Below are 18,156 nucleotides of genomic sequence, written 5' to 3'. Positions count from 1 at the left end.
TGAGGTTTCCCTCTCTCTATTCCCAGCGCCTGTGATCAGGAAACAGACATCAGGGCTCCCAGGTGCTGCAGAGCCCATGACTGAAATCAGACCCCATATTTTGCAAGGTGCTGTACAAACCCTGGCCAACACTAGGACACCCAGGGGGTTCCCCTCAATTTCCCTGAGACTCTGCTGCCCAATTTCTTCTGACTCCATCTGGATCAATCCCCCTTGCAAAAAACCCACCTTTCCAAACAGTCCTCCTTTCCTTGCCCCCCGATTCTGCTTTCACACCCTGGGACCATCTCCTCTCTTCGTCTCTCCCCCTCCCCCTAGGTGAAGCAGAGATGGAGGAAACTTCAGCCACTGGAGTCAGCCCCAGCGAGCGCTGCAGCCAGCCCAGGGATGGGGCTGTGTGTGTTTGCAGACACAGGAAGGGAGCAGCTGGGAGCCGGGGGGTGCTGGGAAGGAGGCGGCAGGAGAACAAAGCCCAGAGACCCAACATGGGGAAATTCCAGGGGGCGGGGCTCTGGTACAGCCCGGGGGTGGGGTCCTAGCACAGCCTGGGGGTGGGGCAGCTCCTGGGGGCGGGGCTCTGGCACATTGTGACGCAGAGCCTGGGCTCAGCAGCTGCTCTCTCATTCTCCACGTGCTGCTCTCAGCTGCAGCCGGGATCTGCCCCCGACCCCGCTGGGATCCAGGTGGGGACAGAGACTGGGGCCCGGGCATTCCCCTTGGTGTGGCTGGCGGGGGTGGGTTGGGAGTGCCCCCTTCCTTTGTCCAGGGAGCCTTCCAGCTCGCCCTCCCCCGCCCTCTTAAATCAGCTCCTCAAAGGGCTCTGAGCTTCTCATGTGAATGGTGGCCTGGGGGGGGGGGGAACCATTACATTCTGTTTATGTATTGGACAATCATATAAAATCCAGTCAAACAGTCCCCCTTTTCCACTAGTTATTTAATAGCAACATTAAATCCTCTCCGATCTTGGTGTTTTTCTCTCATGTTATCAAATGTAGTTTGTGACACATTCTCTCTGCGTATCTCAAAGATTGATATAAAATACCCTAAACATTTGCCCCACTTCTCTCTAGTTGTTTATTTCTAATTAAATATGATGGGTTGTTTCCCAATGTGCTAAGATGTAGCCATCTCCGGGGTGGATTCATGGTGGCCATTATTTGCTCGTGACAGGGCATGGACATGTCTTACCTTTCTTGCCTTCCAGGCCTTCGATTCTCCTGTTCGAGAGGCATCACCCAGGGCTCCCTCTACCTGTGTGACTGGCCAGCAGGGGGCAGTGATAACTTTCTATCCACTTATCAGGCACTGTGAGGTAACAGTGTTGCTGAGTGGGGGATGGAGGTGGGGCTGTGTGGGAAGATAACAGCTGAAGGGGCATTGTGGTAGGGGGAGGCCTCTGGGTGGCTGAGCAGGGGGTATCCTAGTCAGGTTGGTGGGTTGTGGAGGTTTGAGGGTTTAGGGGGGTGGTTCTGATGTTCCCATCCCTGGAGGCTATGGTTTCTGGAGGTGGGTATCGCTGGGGGCCTGATGGCTGCAGAACAGCAGGGGTGGGTGTCTCTTGGGGAGGTGGGACAGGGGGTTAGAGGGAGCCTGGTGCTGTGCCAGGGGCTCTGGGCTTCCCCCACGGACTCCTGGGATCATTGCCATGCCCAGTGCACAGAGCTGGGGGAGGGGATCCCTGACACTAGACTCATAGGTCAGAAGGGACCAATGTGATCATCTAGTCTGACCTGCACAAAGCAGGCCACAAAACCCTACCCATCTACTTCTATAACAAACCCCTAACCTATCTGAGTTATTGAAGTCTTCAAATTGTGATTTGAAGACCTCAAGCTGCAGAGAATCCACCAGGAAATGACCCATGCCCCACGCTGCAGAGGAAGGCAAAAAACCTCCAGGGCCTCAGCCAATCTGCCCTGGAGAAAAATTCCTTCCCGACCCCAAATATGGCGATCAGCTAAACCCTGAGCAAATGGGCAAGACTCACCAGCCAGCACCAGGAGGGAATTCTCTGCTGTAACTCAGATCCCATCCCATCACAGACCACTGGGCATACTTACCTGCTGATAATCAAAGATCAGTTGCCAAAATTAAGCTATCCCATCATACCATCCCTTCCATAAACTCATCAAGCTTAGTCTTAAAGCCAGATATGTCTTTTGCCCCCACTACTCCCCTTGGAAGGCTGTTCCAGAACTTCACTCCTCTAATGGTTAGAAACCTTCATCTAATTTCAAGTCTAAACTTCCTAATGTCCAGTTTATACCCATTTGTTCTTGTGTCCACATTGGTACTAAGCTTAAATAATTCATCTCCCTCCCTAATATTAATCCCTCTGATATATTTATAAAGAGCAAGCATATCACCCCTCAGTCTTCTTTTGGCTAGGCTAAACAAGCCAAGCTCTTTGAATCTCCTTTCATAAGGCAGGTTTTCCATTCCTCGGATCATCCTGGTAGCCCGTCTCTGAACCTGTTCCAGTTTGAATTCATCCTTCTTAAACATGGGAGAGTAGAACTGCACACAGTATTCCAGGTGAGGTCTCACCAGTGCCTTATATAACGGTACTAACACCTTATCTTTGCTGGAAATACCTCGCTTGATGCATCCTAGAGCCGCATTAGCTTTTTTAACGGCCATATCACATTGGCGGCTCATAGTCATCCTGTGATCTACCAATACCCCAAGGTCCTTCTCCTCCTCTGTTGCTTCCAACTGATGTGTCCCCAACCTATAGCTAAGCTACTTATTATTAATCCCTAAATGCATGACTTTGCACTTTTCACTATTAAATTTCGTCCTATTACTATTACTCCAGTTTACAAGGTCATCCAGATCTTCCTGTGAGATATCCCGGTCCTTCTCTGTGTTAGCAATACCCCCCAGCTCTGTGTCATCCGCAAACTTTATTAGCACATTCCTGCTCTTTGTGCCAAGGTCAGTAATAAAAAGGTTAAATAAGATTGGTCCCAAAACTGATCCCTGAGGAACTCCACTAATAACCTCCTTCCAGCCTGACAGTTCACCCTTCAGTACGACCTGTTGGAGTCTCCCTTTTAACCAGTTCCTTAGCCACCTTTCAGTTTTCATATTGACCCCTATCCTTTCCAATTTAACTAATAATTCCCCATGTGGGACCATGTCCAATGCCTTACTGAAATCAAAGTGAATTAGATCTACAGCATTTCCTTTGTCTAAATAATCTGTCACATTCTCAAAGAAGGAGATCAGGTTGGTTTGGCATGATCTACCTTTAGTAAAACCATGTTGTAATTTGTCCCAATTACCATTGACCTCAATGTCCTTAACTACTTTCTCCTTCAAAATTTTTTCCAAGACCTTACGTACTACAGATGTCAAACTAACAGGCCTATAGTTACTCGGATCACTTTTTTTCCCTTTCTTAAAGATAGGAACTACGTTAGCAATTTTCCAGTTGTACTGTACAATCCCTGAGTTTACTGATTCATTAAAAATTCTTGCTAACGGGCTTGCAATTTCATGCGCCAGTTCCTTTAATATTCTTGGATGAAGATTGTCCGGGCCCTCCGATTTTGTCCCATTAAGCTGTTCAAGTTTGGCTTCTACCTCAGATGTGGTAATATCCACCTCCATATCCTCATTCCCGTTTGTCATCCTTCTATTATCCCTAAGCTCCTCATTAGCCTTATTAAAGACTGAGGCAAAGTACATATTTAGATATTGTGCCATGCCTAGGTTATCCTTAACCTCCACTCCATCCTCAGTGTTTAGTGGTCCCACTTCTTTCTTTGTTTTCTTCTGATTTATATGGCTATAGAACCTTTTACTATTGGTTTTAATTTCCTTTGCAAGGTCCAATTCTACATGGCTTTTAGCCTTTCTCACCTTATCCCTACATGTTCTGACCTCACTAAGGTAGCTTTCCTTCCTAATCTCACCCTTCTTCCAGTCCTTGTAGGCTTTTTGCTTTTTCTTAATCACCTCTGAGATGCTTGCTCATCCAGCTTGGTCTACAACTCCCGCCTATGGTTTTTTCCCCCTTTCTTGGGATGCAGGTTTCTGCAGCTGCGACTTAAAGTAATTCCAGGCCTCCTCTACATTTAGATCCACAAGTTCTTCAGTCTAATCCACTTCCTTAACTAATTTCCTTAATTCTTTAAAGTCAGCCCTTGAGAAGTCAGGGGATGCCAGGGAAACAGAGTGAGGGTCCCACTGTAAAGCATCAGGGGGTCCCACTGGGCAGAGGAGGGGGTCCCAGGCAAATGTCAGGGGAGATCCTGCTGGAGGGTTGGGGGGGTTCCTAGGCAGGCAGTGAGTGATTGAGTTCCCAGTGGGGGGGTTCTTTGGGGGGGTCCCTGGCTGCTGGGGGCTCTTGGTGGGGGGAACCCTTTGGGATTCCCAACCTGGCAATCATGGTCTGGTGGGGTTTCTCTGGCCAGTGGGGCTTTGAGGGGTATCTAGGGTCCCTGGCCAGGGACTCTGGGGGCTGCGTCCCAGGGAATATCTGGTGGGATCCTGGCTGGGGGTGTCTGGGGCCTTTGGCTGGGGGGTCTGGGCTCTGGGTACTGGGGGCTGTCTGGGGACTGCCGCTAACCATGATCCTTCTCTCTGGTCAACTTGTGCCAGAGTCTTGGCTCCAAGCACTGCCCGGCATTCCCGGGTCACTGTGATAACTTTCTGTCCACTTATCAAACGCTGTGAGTGTGAAATCACAGATTTTGCTTTTCTCCTCTTTTGAAAACTGCAGGAACTTTCAGTTCCATTTCAAAAATTTGTACCCCCAGTCCTTGTCCTAGATCTGTGGGGGTAAGGGAGGTGGGAAGGGAGTCAGCACTGCCACACGATGGTCTCTTCCACAGCATTTTGGACTCATTCTTTCTGAACTCTGGTTTCATTGAGACCATTGTTAATCCAGAGTCACTGTATGGAAAGACAAGAAGTGACTCCAGATGGACAGTGGGGCAAATGAGATCAGCAATTCTCCCTGTGAGAAGGGGCTCTCATTAGCTGCTTTCCCCAGAGAGCTAAAGGAGGGAAGCTGCTCAAACGCTCCGTCCCTCTCTGCTCAGGATATTGGGGTTAAGCTTCCTGGGTCAGAGACTGCGGCCTCCATTGTAATCTGGGAGACCAGGTTTAGCAGCTGGTGCTCCCTCAGGGGGGTTCTGTGCTGGGAAGTGACCTTAATTAAAGCTGCTTCTCTGCCTGGCCCAGGTGATGACTTTCTGCAGCTGATCCTAGCCACCTAGGGCAGCCCTGGGTCCGTCCTGTTACTACTAAATTCTGAGCCACACACTCCAGGTAACTGAAAGACCTCAGGGAATGTCCTAGGGTCTGGCGAGAAAGTGACTGCACAAACAACCCCACCTCATTTCTTCTCCCCGTAGCAATTGCCAGGAGAAAATCCAGCCATGGGAGAGCAAAGCCCCCAGGAATGGGACATTCCCAGCCAGAGGGGCAGGGAGAGAGGACAGGGGAAGGAGATACTGAAAGGGGCAGTGGGAGAAATGAACGTGGGGGAGAGATTTCGATCTCTCTAATCCACCCAGGCACACGTATTACTGCATTCCTGGGCAGAACCACTTTCCAGTGAACAAAACAAGAATCAGACAGAGGAAAAGCCAGTTCCTGACTCCATATTCCCCCTGCTGGGGTGTGGGTGCTGTGGGGTCAGTGTCCGAGGGAATCCCCCACAGTGACTCCTTTGGTTCTGCTCTTTTCTAGCCTTGTGTTCAGAGAAGGGGTGAGAGGAGGGAGAAGGGAGGTTAAAAATGTTTCGGTGGGCTTAGCCTGGCAGGAGGGGCCAGGTCTACATTGTAATAAACAGATTGAGCATTTCCCAGCATGGCAGAATCTAGGGTGTCTCTCTGCAGGGAAAGGAAGGACCTGGGGGAATTCTGATGTGAAATGAACTAAAACCGGTTCTGAAATGCCCACAACTGCCCTTCTCCCCCAGACAGGCTGCAGAATGACGTCCATGTTTTGCTCCAGCTCATCCCAGCCTGGCATGGGACAGGGAAGAGAAATGGCTGCAGTGGAGTCAGTCCAGGTAGAGATTATCGGGGGGTTGCTGGTGGGTTCCTGCTGGAGGAGAGGGAGAGCAAATTCACCGGAGATGGGAAGGTTTGCACAGTCTGGTTTGGAGGTTGGAGCGAGGGAGAAAATTCACAGCGTGGGGAAAGGAGGAGGCCAGGGTGTGGCAAACCTGCTGGGAGTTGTTTAATAAGTGGCCTAGCTTCTAGGAACAGACCCAGGAGGTTCGGAAGTGGAAATGCCCTAATTTGTGAAGAAAGAAAATAGCCCATCTACATGGAGCTAGTCAAACTGACCAGACTCCTAGTACTGGAGCCTGACCTCACTAACCAGCAGCTGTGAGATATGAAGGGGGCACCCATGAGTCAGGCTTATTGGAGCTGCCTCTCCCTTCATATCCCGCTCCTCACAATGAGGAGGGTGTTGGGCGTCCTACCAGTGAGCTCTCCCTGGACCCTACTAGGGGCTCCATCTCCTGTATCAGTCAGTGGCTAGTAGGGGGTGATGGATCTGCTGGGAGAGACAAGGGGCTCTCTCTTCATCCCCTCACCCTGGTATTTTCTGGATACTCTGAGCGAGGTCGAGGTGGGACTCTCTTGACTACGATCCACCCAGAGCTTCCATTTGATTCACTCCTCTCTGCCACAAATAGTGGGGCTGTGAGTGGGGCAGCAAGTCCTTAGTGTTGGACTCTTGCTCTTTCAGGGGCCAGTGACCTTCGAGGAGGTGGCTATGTATTTCACCAGGGAAGAGTGGGCTCTGCTGGACCCCGCTCAGAGAGCCCTCTACAGGGATGTCATGCAGGAGAACTGTGAGACTGTGACCTCGCTGGGTAAGGGTTCCTGTCCCCTCTGTTCTTGGAAGGGGAAATGAAGAGATATGGTTCACACCAGCCCTCTACTCTGTCCTGTTTCAGCATCACCCCAATAGGCCAGTGACACACACACTACCAGAAACCATCCCCTGCTGCAGAACACTTTGTGAACAGAGCACAGGAGCCATATCGCACAGTGTCAAATATCTCCTGTTTGCTCAAGTGAAACTGGGGGTTAGGTCTGGCATAACTGTCCCATACCCCTAATCATTTTTGTTGCCCTTTTCTGAACCTTTTCCAATTCCAATATATCTATTTTTGAGATGGAGTGACATGTGCATGCAGTATTCAAGATGTGGGTGTATCATGGATTTATTTGCTGTTTTTACAAATATGATCTGTGATATATTCTGTCATATCTATCCCTTTCTTAATTATTTCCTACATTCTTCACTTTTTTTCACTGCTGCTGCACATTGAGTGGATGTTTTCAAGGAACTATCCACAGAACTTCCAAGATCCATCTCTTGAGTGGAAGCAACTAATTTAGACCCCATCATTTTGTATGTATAGTTGGGATTGTGTTTTCCAATGGGCTGCACTATGTGCTATCCTGTCATCTCGCACTGCTGAGATCCTGGATTCAGTGATATCCCTGCCCTTCCTGTTCCCTTTCTCCACTGAACGCCACCAGTCCATGCTTCCTGTTCCCAGCTTCCCCAGGACTCTCGCACTGTCTCTGAACCTCTCTTGTCAGCAAGAAGCAGTGCCAGGGAGACTTGCCCTCTGTCTGGAGTATTCAATTTCTGGGACGTGGATTTACTTTCTCTGTGTTGTAAGAGGCTCTGTCATAATGAGTATCTGTGACATTATCCAGAGTATAATCTGGACTGTTAAATAGCTGTATCCCCTCAGTTCTCCAACCTGGAGTGCCTTTTCCACTGTTTTCCCGTGAGAACAGCCCCTCTTGGCCAATTAACACACAGTCTCCAGCATGTAACTCACTCCTAGCTACACAGTGTTGAGTGCTGCTAGACAGCCACTCATGAATTACACCTCAGGAGAAAACTAGCAAATTCTCAAGTGCCCAGCTTTCCCCCAGACCTGTGCATCTTGCACTGTCCAGCACGCTACTGAACAACACAAGCTCATATCAAATCTTTGATTTCATCAGTGGAAAATGACACGCACCAGATTGTTATCCCAAATTGAGTTTCCAACACACTTTAATCCAAACACACTGGTTAGATGAACAATAAACCAAGATTGTTAACTACCCAAAACTAAAACTAGGCCCAGCCCATGAAAGGGTCACTCCCAGGAGAGACTGTATAAAGATTGGAACATGAAACACCTTTGTAAACCTGACACAGCTGCCTTGGGGACAATGACAGGGGGAATCCCCCGAAGTGACTCCTTTGTTTCTGCTCTTCTCTGGCCTCCGATTGTTCCTTCCAAAGTGGAGTACTTTGCACTTGTCCCAACTGAATTTCATCCTATTTACTTCAGATCATTTATCCAGTTTGTCCAGATGATTTTGAATTTTAATCCAATCCTCCAAAGCACTTACAACCCCTCCCAGCTTGGTATTGTCCGCAAACTTGATACATGTGACAGAGAGACTGTTACTGGGAGGGTTTCACCATGTGTCAGAGAGTTACACCCTGGTGGGAGGGGACTACGTCTGTACTGGAATAAGGTCACTCTGTGCTTCACAGTGTGCCAGAACCTAGAATTTGCATTAGCAGGGGAAAACCTGGGGGGAAATCGGCTTGTGTAATGGACAAAAGCCTAGTCTGAATTCTCACACCTTGCCCTTTTCACCCCGGCAGGCTACAGAATAACGTCTATGTTTCACTGCAGATCATCTCGTCCTCCTAGGGGGAAGGAAATGGCTGCAATGGAACTGGCTCAGGTAAGAGATTATCAGGGAGGTGGTGGTGGGTTCTGCTTGGAGGTCAAGGAGCAGTAAATGCATAGGAGGGTGGGAATTGCTAGAGGTGGTGGGAAGCAGGAAATATCTCAGGTGGAGAAATGGAGGGGACAGGATGTGACAAACCTGCTGAGACTTGTGTAATGTAAGGCTTGATGGGTTGTCACCCCCGGGGGACAGTTTGTGGAGCTTCTGGGAACTGCTGTGTCCTCTAACCCTCAAGATGGGCTGGCCCTTCTCACACTGCTTTGCTGGAGATTTCACCAGGGCCTGTTATCACCCAACAGGACAGCAGGTGATGCCATGCAGCCAACTAAGCTACCTGAGTGCTTTACCTAAGCCACTCAAGGAGAGAGAGAAGACAAGGGCCAATTTCCCAGCTCCCGAACCTTGCACACTTGCTGTAGTATAAATCCAGAATTATACCATCTTGTAGTGCACAGGGATCTCTATAATGTAAGCTCATTAATATAGTTCCCCTTCCCCTCAATGTGGGACAGATATGCACAACAAGCTTGTGCTAACCAAGCTGAGATTTTCGATAGACACTTCACTTAAAATACGCTGGTTAAGATAAAGCATAAAACAAGTTTATTAACTGCAGAAAGATAGATTAAGTGATTATAAGTGATAACAAACAGATCAAAGCAGATTATTTAGCAAATAACCAAAACTCAAACTAAGCCTAACATAAGTAGATGGATAGAATTTGAATTAGCAATTTCTCACTCTGACTGATGCTACAAGCAGTCCCCCAAGTTTCCATACACAAGCTAGAAATCTCTTGATTCTGGGAGCAGCACTTCTCCCACTTCAGTTTTTGTTTCTCAGTTGTTTCCAGGAGTTCTCTTGTGTGGGGAATGAGGCCAAGAGATGATGTCACACCCCACCTTATGTAGCTTTTCCATATGGCGGGAACCTTTTGTTCCAAACTCAGTTCCTGGTCCAGTTTGTGGAAAAATACAGGTACTAAAATGGAGTTTAGTGTCACGTGGTCTGGTCACAGGCCCTGCTGCGTCATAGTATCCATGACTAATAGGCTGGCTGAAACATTCACAGGAGGGCTAAGCTCTTCCACAGTCCATTGTCTTTGTTGATGAGCCATCAGCACTAATATCCATAACTTCAGATACGAACATGATATGTGCACACAAATAGGATAATCATATTTAGCAAATCAGAACTTTTCCAGTGACACCACACATGATGCATCTTGTACAAAATGCATCATAATTATGTCCTAATCATATTATAATCATACCACTATGATGAATATAGGGGTGTAGTGTCAGATAGGGCCTAATTTCAAGGCACAGGAGTTGGGAATGGAAATTCCCCTCTTTGTGGAACAGGAAATAACCCTCCAGCCAGAGCTGGGACAACTTCCCAGACTCCCAGTGATGGAGCCTGAATCTACTGGCACTTCATTAGTTACCACCAACCCCAATCTTTGTGGCAACTGCAAACTTTATCAGTGATGATTTTATACTCTCTTCTAGTTCATGGATAAGAATGTTAAATAGCACAGGGCCAAGAACCAGTTCCTGCGGGAACCTGCTAGAAAGAAGTCCACTTTTACTATCACAGTTTTTAATCTATTTAATATATGCTGTGTTTATTTTGTATCATTCTAGTTTTTTCAGTAAAAATATTGGGCTGATCAAGTCATATCCCTTACAGAAGCTTAGGTATATTACATCAGTACTATTAGTTGCAACCAAACTTTTGATCTCATCCAATAAGGATATCCCGTTAGTTTGATAGGCTCTATTTTCTCTAAACCTTTGTTAATGGGCACTACAATTCTGACCTTCTAACTTCTATTCTTTACTATTGACTTCCCCTTTCTTGCATATATTTTATTTGGAGAGTGCTGGGATTCCTACCAGGGACCCACCAGCAGGATCCAGAGACCCATCTCCTATATTAAACTCTGGCTAGTAGCTATGTGATAAATGTGAAGACCCTGCCTCTGTCTCTCAGCTGGGAGACACAAAGGTTCTCTCTTTCTACCCTGATGCCTTCTGGCTGCTCTAAGCAAGGTGGGGTGGGACTCTGTTAACATGTGCCTCCCGGAGCTTCCATTTCCCTGGTGCTGCTGTTCCATGAATAGTGGGGTTGTAAGTGGGACAGCAGGTACTGAGTGTTGGACTCTTGCTCTTTCAGGGGCCAGTGACCTTTGAGGAGGTGGCTGTGTACTTCACCAGAGAAGAGGGAACTCTGCTGGACCCCACTCAGAGAGTCCTCTACAGGGATGTCATGCAGCAGAACTATGAGAATGTGACCTCGCTAGGTAAGCATTCTTGTCCTCTCTGTTCTTGGAAGGGGAAATGAAGAGTGAAGGTTCATGCCACCCCTACAATGCCATCTGTACCGTGTCCTGTTTCAGCGTCACCCCAATAGGCCAGTGACACACATACTACCAGAGACCTTCCTCTGCCCAGAACACTTTGGGAACAGAGCACAGGAGCAGTATCACACAATGTCAAATATCTCCTCTTTACTCAAGGAAAACTGGGGGTTAGGTCCAGCATAACGAACAGAAGCTTCCTACCCCTGGCCTTTTCTCAAACCCTGAGCCTTCTCTACCCAAACCAGAATGTGCTTAGGGTGTAACAAGCAGGCGGCTGGAGTCACAACTGCTGGTCCAGGGTTACTTATCATACAGACACTCAATGCGTCCTTGAATGCTGGCTGGGAGTATCCAGACAGGGTAGCTCCAGCAGCAGAACACTGAATCTCACCCAGGATTACAGATGACACAACTCCTCGCTGATCTGGATTGCACCCCAACATGTGAAAATGGCCTAGGTTGGTAGTGACATTTCTTGAGACATGGAGAGTCTTGCTCCCATATCACCAGGTGTAATAACAATAATAGGAAAGACCGAATATGGAAAACTGATTGTTCAGCTTGCTTTTGACCTGCATCATATTTTGCAATATATTCCAAATAAGGTAATTAATGTGCAACCTATGTGTCATTGTTCGTGGTTTTAAGCTGTAAAAGGCTTGTGTGATTTTTAGCTCAGTGGGACAGTATTCCAATAGCTGTTGCCCCCTGCACACTTTTAACCAAGAAAAGAGCCTCAGGCTGAGCTGATTGAAAATCAGTCATGTGGTTGTTTTCCACAACAGCTTCAAGAGGTCCCTGTGATGGAATGTAACTGTCTTCTTCACACCTTCCCCCTGCAGGAGAATGGCTGTTTGACCAGCTGTTTGCCTTGCTGTCTCTGAGGAACTGGTCTGTGGGTGTTCCCCAAAATTGTAACTTTTTCAGTAATATCATACTGTAAAATCTCATAACTTTACATACAGTGTTATTACACATTTTAACAGGAGGATAATATTCAGTAGATTATGCGTTTTCAAATTATACCTCACAAGCCATACTGCGTACAAAATTGAGCATAATTTTCTAGAAGAGTGAACACAGGGGTATAGACTGACACAGTGTCTGTGTGTATGTTCCCAGCAGATATGTGGGTATTTCAATCCCTCATAAGCACAATATTCGGCATCTTCAAGGACCTGGGGAACTGGTCCTGGGAATTTACTGGTTTACCAAGTGTGACACTGTATGGAATTGTGAGACACTTTGGTATTAATAATAAAATAATAAAATCTGATAAAATTGCAGTGAATCGTGCTAGATATGCCATGTAAGGTGTCAGTGAAAATGTTATGATTTGCCAAGTATGATGATTTTGTTTCTATATTTGTATCACCTTTGTATTGTGAGCTACAGATATGTAGGGTATATCTGTATTTCCAGACTTGTGCAGTGTTTCTGGGTGATACCCCCAGACATATTGGCATCAACACTGCCTAGCCTGTTTGATGGCCTATTCAGGGTCATCAGCTGTACAATGAGCCCATGGAAAGGACCATTGGAAACACCTGTTGAGTCAGCAAGATATGCCAGGGTATGCCTGTGTAATGAGAACTTCAAGGCTTTTCCATGCCACGTGCTGTGAAGCTTGTGTTTGGGACACAGGAAGTACAAGCCACATGGCAAAAGGAATGTAAAGGGCAGCTGCATCATCTCCATTTTGCCTTCAATCCCCCTTCCTACCTCTGAAGTAACTTCTTTACAAACTGAACCCTGGAACAAAGGACTGAATGACCCATCCAAGCTGTGGATGTGTTCCAGACAGACTTTCAAGCCAGCAACTCACCAATACTGCTAAGAACCTGATATATCCATTTTGGAATGTATCTGATTGCTTTCCCATTTAACTTCTTTGTGTCTTTCGTTTAAACCTTTAGTTTAGATGCTAAAGGAATGTCTGGAAGGATGGAATTTGGGGTAATATCCAAACCTATAGTGACATGGTGATGTAGCTGACCCTTTGGGGTCAGAAGAACACTTTGTTTGTGCGATCAGAGTTTTTAAATGACCTCTCACTGTACTGGATCTAGTTGCTGATTAGGAGCCAGAGATCTGGGATGTAATAAAGGAGGCTGTGTGATTTCTTTTTTCAGCTTCTCGATAGCCCATGTGAGGGATCAGAAGCACAGTTTGTGAGTGGTCGGTGAATTTAACTTCAGTGTTAACCATCAGTTTTGGGAGCATCTGCTCTCCCTTTTTCAGCCTGCCCTAACTTTGGCATTTTCAGTGAGAACTGACCCTGGCCCATCAGGTCACACTAAGCCCTGAAGTTAAATTAATAGAATTTTTTTTATGACCAAGTCTTATGAAATCAACTGAACTCCTTTTGTTTTCTTTCATCTGAGCAGGGTTTCTAGTTTTCCAACATGATGTGATCTCCCAGCTGGAACAAGGGGAAGAGCCATGGGTCCCAGACCTCCAGGGTTCAGAGGAAAGAGAGATCCTGAGATCTTCCTGCACAGGTGAGAAAACATTAAACCAGCTCAGAATCTGTAAGTGCCTGAAGGAAACATCTGGTGTGCCCAACAAAGCCCTTGGGGAGGTCTCTCAGTTCATTATTGTGCCTAGCAGGGGTCATATCCTCAGGGTAAATATAGTTCATGACTTCGTGTAGATCCTAGCAGACACCAGGCAGTAGCTTCCTCCCTTCCCCCTGGGTATTTGGATGGGATGTGAAGGCTGAATTCATCCCCCTCCTCTCTCCTATTTGGGGGAAGAGTTTGTGGGAGTTCAGTGCCTGATTTTTATTAGACCTGTCTTCAGCACTTGTCTCTGTTTGTTTGGTCTTCCCCTTTCCATCCCTGTCTGAAGTTTCTGTCTCTGTCACAGCAGGCGATGCAATGGCATGTGAGAAAGAGGAGCAGAATTCTCAGCCTGAAAATGTTGAGCCAGTGGGTAAAAACAGAGCATTATCACAAAGATCGAAAAGGAATGTGTCCAGCAGTCATGAGGAGGGAAAATTCTGGGAGATTCATCATAGACCAGAAACAGATCAAGGAAACCAGCCAGGGGAGAAAGTGGATAAATTTATTTCCTCTTGGGGAACTCAGAAGGTCCTCATGGAAACCACAACCCAGCAGGATATCCTTAAGCAAAAGAGAAAAAATACATGGAGTGGGTGTGGAAAAACCTTTTCTCGCAGCTCAGCCCTTTCTGTACATCAGAGAACCAACACACGGGAGAGACCCTACAAATGCAGTGAGTGTGGGAAAACCTTCAATTGAAGCTCCCACCTTATTAGTCATCAAACAATCCACACAGGAGAGAGGCCCTATGAATGCAGTGAATGTGGGAAAAGCTTCATTAGCATCTCACACTTTTCTAAACATCAGAGAATCCACACAGATGAGCGGCCCTATGAATGCAGTGAGTGGGAAAAGCTTCACTGAAAGATCATCCCTTTCTGTTCATCGGAGAATCCACACAGGGGAGAGGCCCTATGAATGCCGTGAGTGTGAGAAATGCTTCACTAGCAGCTCACACCTTTCTAAACATCAGAGAATCCACACAGAGTAGAGGTCCTATGAATGCTATGTGTGTGGAAAAACCTTCTCTTGGCGCTCAGCCCATGTTAGCCATCAGAGAATCTGCAAAGGAGATCAACATTGTAAAAATCTCTAGGGCTATCAAGACTTTCTTTTCTTTAATACTTTTCCTGATTCCCATGTAGTAACTTTTAAAGCTCTTTGAACTGTGTGCAGCACCAATATCCCTCAGCTTGTCCAGATGAGTGACCTATTTTTGCCTTTTGCAGTTCCCCCTCTTTTGAAATGGGCCTATTTGTCCTTTCTATTGTCCCACAAGTAATTTGAGTGTGCCCTTCCTATGAAAAACCAGGGACCATCACATTTATACCATTCCTCCTATTGCAAAGTTATTGTTAGAGTCACCAGTGATACAGATTGTATCATTGCCAGTTGCTCTGGGTTTTGCTGAAAAGCAGTTATATTGGGAATTTTTTAAATTAGATGTAAATGAAGAGGAGCAGGGGCAGGAAAAAAGTATAATTTCAGCCTCTGTGACACTGGAAGGAGATGGGGTGACTCAAAGATTCCCTCCTTCCTCTTAACCGCAGAACTGTTCCCTTTTGCCTGAGCCATGCAGAGTTTGTTCATCACATTCTATCCATCCACTTCTCAAAGTGTCATGTGATGAAGCATTCTCTCTTGTCTGTGCTTGCAGATGATGTTTTGACTACTTTAATCCTATATCAGAGTTGCTATGACTGGAGATGAAAGTGTCAAAGTCCTGGGAGGGGAATTCAAATGGATCCCAAATATGATCATTTAGAGTTTAAATCCCAGGTTCCACTTATTGTAGAGCCATTTCTGGCAAGAGGGGTGTTTTTCCCTTATTATGGGGATGCTAGGATACTAAAAAAAAATGTAAATAACATAACTGACTATGGAGACAGGGGTGAGGGAAGCAGGTTTGAACGGATCAGAGGACAATGTGGTGGGAGACTCTCTTGTCCCGGTTCTGAATAATCAGAGGTAACCTGCTCTGGAATTTCACTTGACACTTTCTTTGTAATGTATTCTCTCTCTGTGATGTGGATTTCTATCTTTCCTGAAGGCTGTGTTTGGTCACCCAATTGGATATTAGTTCAGTTTGATAGGATGTAGCTCAGATTTATTGAAGAATTTAAGGCAATGACCCTTTGCTAAAGTCCTCATTTATGATTTCAGCTTTGCTTTTTCCCCATCCCTCCGTGATGATATGGAGAAAGTTGAAGTGCAGTTCTATCAACAGGCGAGAACTCTCTAATTTACTGGACAGGCTAACAAAGAAACAGCAGTGATTTAAAATCTCCACTTGGAAATGGTGAACAGCAGCAGAACCCCAACTAACTGAAGGAAGTGCATATGATCACAGTGTATTTCAGTTGTTTAAGGCAATATTGTCTCTGAGATCTGGGAAGAGAATTCCATGGTAAGTGGTTTTGAACTAGGCAAAATGCTCCTGTGTTTGGTTCCCAAAGCATTTGTAACCCAGGCCCTGCAGAAGATCTCTCCAAGCTAATCCTATGCTATGGGAAATGCATCCCTTCATGACACAGATGTTGAGGAAATAGAAGTGGAGTTTTTGTCAAATTTATCCTTTTGTAGGTTCTAAAGATGTGTATAAAATAAAACCAGTGTTGAAAATGTAATATCTTCAGAAAAATGGCCATTTTTTAATAGAATCTCCAGCTGTGGTAACTAACGAAGAATCTGATCCAGGCCTGTATCCAGTCCCTTCCCTGGACTTGTGCCACTGAGTTAAAGAAAAGCTGGGCATGTTTCGGGAAGCCATTCCCCATTAACACTGCTGAGATTTTAAGTGGTTTTGTAAAGTATTCTACTTCAGAGAAGTGTAAATTTACCCTATCCAAGACCAAGGATTTGGAAAGAGCTGAGGTTGAAAGAGTCCACAGCCAGTTCTTGGTTTCCACCCCAGTAAAGGAAGCTATAGTGACCCAAGGAAAATTGTTTGTACAACTCCACTTCCTAGTTCAGTGTCCCTGATTACACTTCCAAAGTATGCCAGGGTTAGATTGGGAGCAGTCATCCTTCACTGTTTGGATGCAAAGGGGGAGTGCTTCATAGGACATTCCTTCCCTGTGGATCCCAAACTGGCTGCCTAGCTGGGTAACAAGGACTTTCAGGCTGTAGAAATGATGGTAACAAATGAGGCAATGAATTTGTCAGCCTCCAATTTCAGACTTCTGGATACACACATGTTGAGTCCTGATACTATGGTTTTGTGTCTGACGCTGTGGCTACACAATTAAGCTGATGTTGGCACAACTGCACCAATGTAGCTGCGCTGCTGTAGCACTGCTATTACGGATGCTCTAAGCCAATGGGAGAGATTTCTCCCATCAGACTTGATTAGTCCAGCCCCCGCAAGTGGCGGTGGCTATGTTGGCAGGAGAAGCTCTCCCACTCATGTAGCACTATCTACACAGGGGGTTAGGGCTGTGTAACTACGTTGCTCAGCTGTGTGGATTTTTCACACCCCTAAGCAATATAGTTATCCCGATAAATGTCTTTAGTGTAGACCAGAGAGGTTTCTCTTGTGCTTTATGCATTTACATTACTTCTCTACCTCCTCCTACTTTGAAAGATTAAGAAGTGTGAAAAGAGAGGTATTTTTCTCCATGATGCAAACATTCCGACATAGAAGACCCCTTCTACCAACACATATGGCAGAAGATCCTGAGATATATGAACTCACAGAAGTGGTTGAGACCTACGTTGGGACAAACCACAATAAGAACCAAGGTTCAGTTGTTGGCAATGGGGATTAAAAGAAAACTAACATATACGACAATTTGTGATCTTTGAATATTGTGATAGATCCAGACCAGCTGGTACAGCAGAATAGCAGAAGGCAGATTAAACTGGCCACTGGATTAACAGTTTTCTGTTCCCTGACTGAGCAGAGAAGGGGCTGCTCCAGGCTAATGAGAACATCTGACTCTAATTAACCTGCAAAGAGTCAGGTGAGGCCATTCAGTTACTGTGACCACCTGACTCTAATTAAGGCCCTGCTGATACTATAAAAAGGGCTCACTCCAATCAGACAGGGAAGAGCCAGGGAGCCAGAGGTGAGGAAGTGCAGCTGAAGGGCTGGTTACTGAAGACACCCTCAGACCATCATTAAAGAAGTCCTAAGGTAAGAGTGAAGAAGGGAGAAGCAGGAGAGCTGTGGGGAAGTGTCCCAGGGAAATGTAGCAACTCTGGCAGTGAAAGGTTGGCTGCCAACAACTGCTACCATTAGGGTCCCTGGGCCGGAATCCAGAGTAGAGGGCGGGCCTGGGTTCCCCCCCAACCCACCATTACAGGAACATCTCCTGGGAGGGGAAGTCAGGCCCCTGTCAGGACAGGCGGCTGAACAGAGACTGGGAGTTCTCTCACCAACCTCCTTGCAGGCCTATGATGAAAAGGGCTCAGAAGACTGTAACCCTAGCCCTAGAGAGAGAAGGGCTACGTGGAGGGTCACAGTGAACTACTGAGGCTA

The 18,156-nt window shown here is 46.5% G+C and overlaps 2 protein-coding genes across 2 annotated transcripts in view; one reads left to right on the top strand and one right to left on the bottom strand.

Annotated features, from left to right (window-relative positions):
* LOC115643738 (zinc finger protein 660-like) overlaps positions 1 to 18,156 on the bottom strand; it is a 579,185-nt gene that overhangs the window by 62,589 nt on the left and 498,440 nt on the right. The window lies entirely within an intron of this gene.
* Positions 640 to 14,375, top strand: LOC115643746 (zinc finger protein 252-like). Its single transcript, XM_030547739.1, has 5 exons — positions 640 to 683; positions 5,936 to 6,028; positions 10,926 to 11,052; positions 13,500 to 13,643; positions 13,984 to 14,375. Exons 2-5 carry the CDS (start codon positions 5,948 to 5,950, stop codon positions 14,373 to 14,375), a joined length of 744 nt encoding a protein of 247 aa, XP_030403599.1. The 5' UTR covers positions 640 to 683; positions 5,936 to 5,947.

This window comes from Gopherus evgoodei, unplaced genomic scaffold (assembly GCF_007399415.2).
Source record: "Gopherus evgoodei ecotype Sinaloan lineage unplaced genomic scaffold, rGopEvg1_v1.p scaffold_69_arrow_ctg1, whole genome shotgun sequence".
Taxonomy (NCBI): domain Eukaryota; kingdom Metazoa; phylum Chordata; order Testudines; family Testudinidae; genus Gopherus; species Gopherus evgoodei.
Note: the sequence above shows the minus strand (reverse complement) of the source record. Positions and strands in the feature narration are given on the sequence as shown.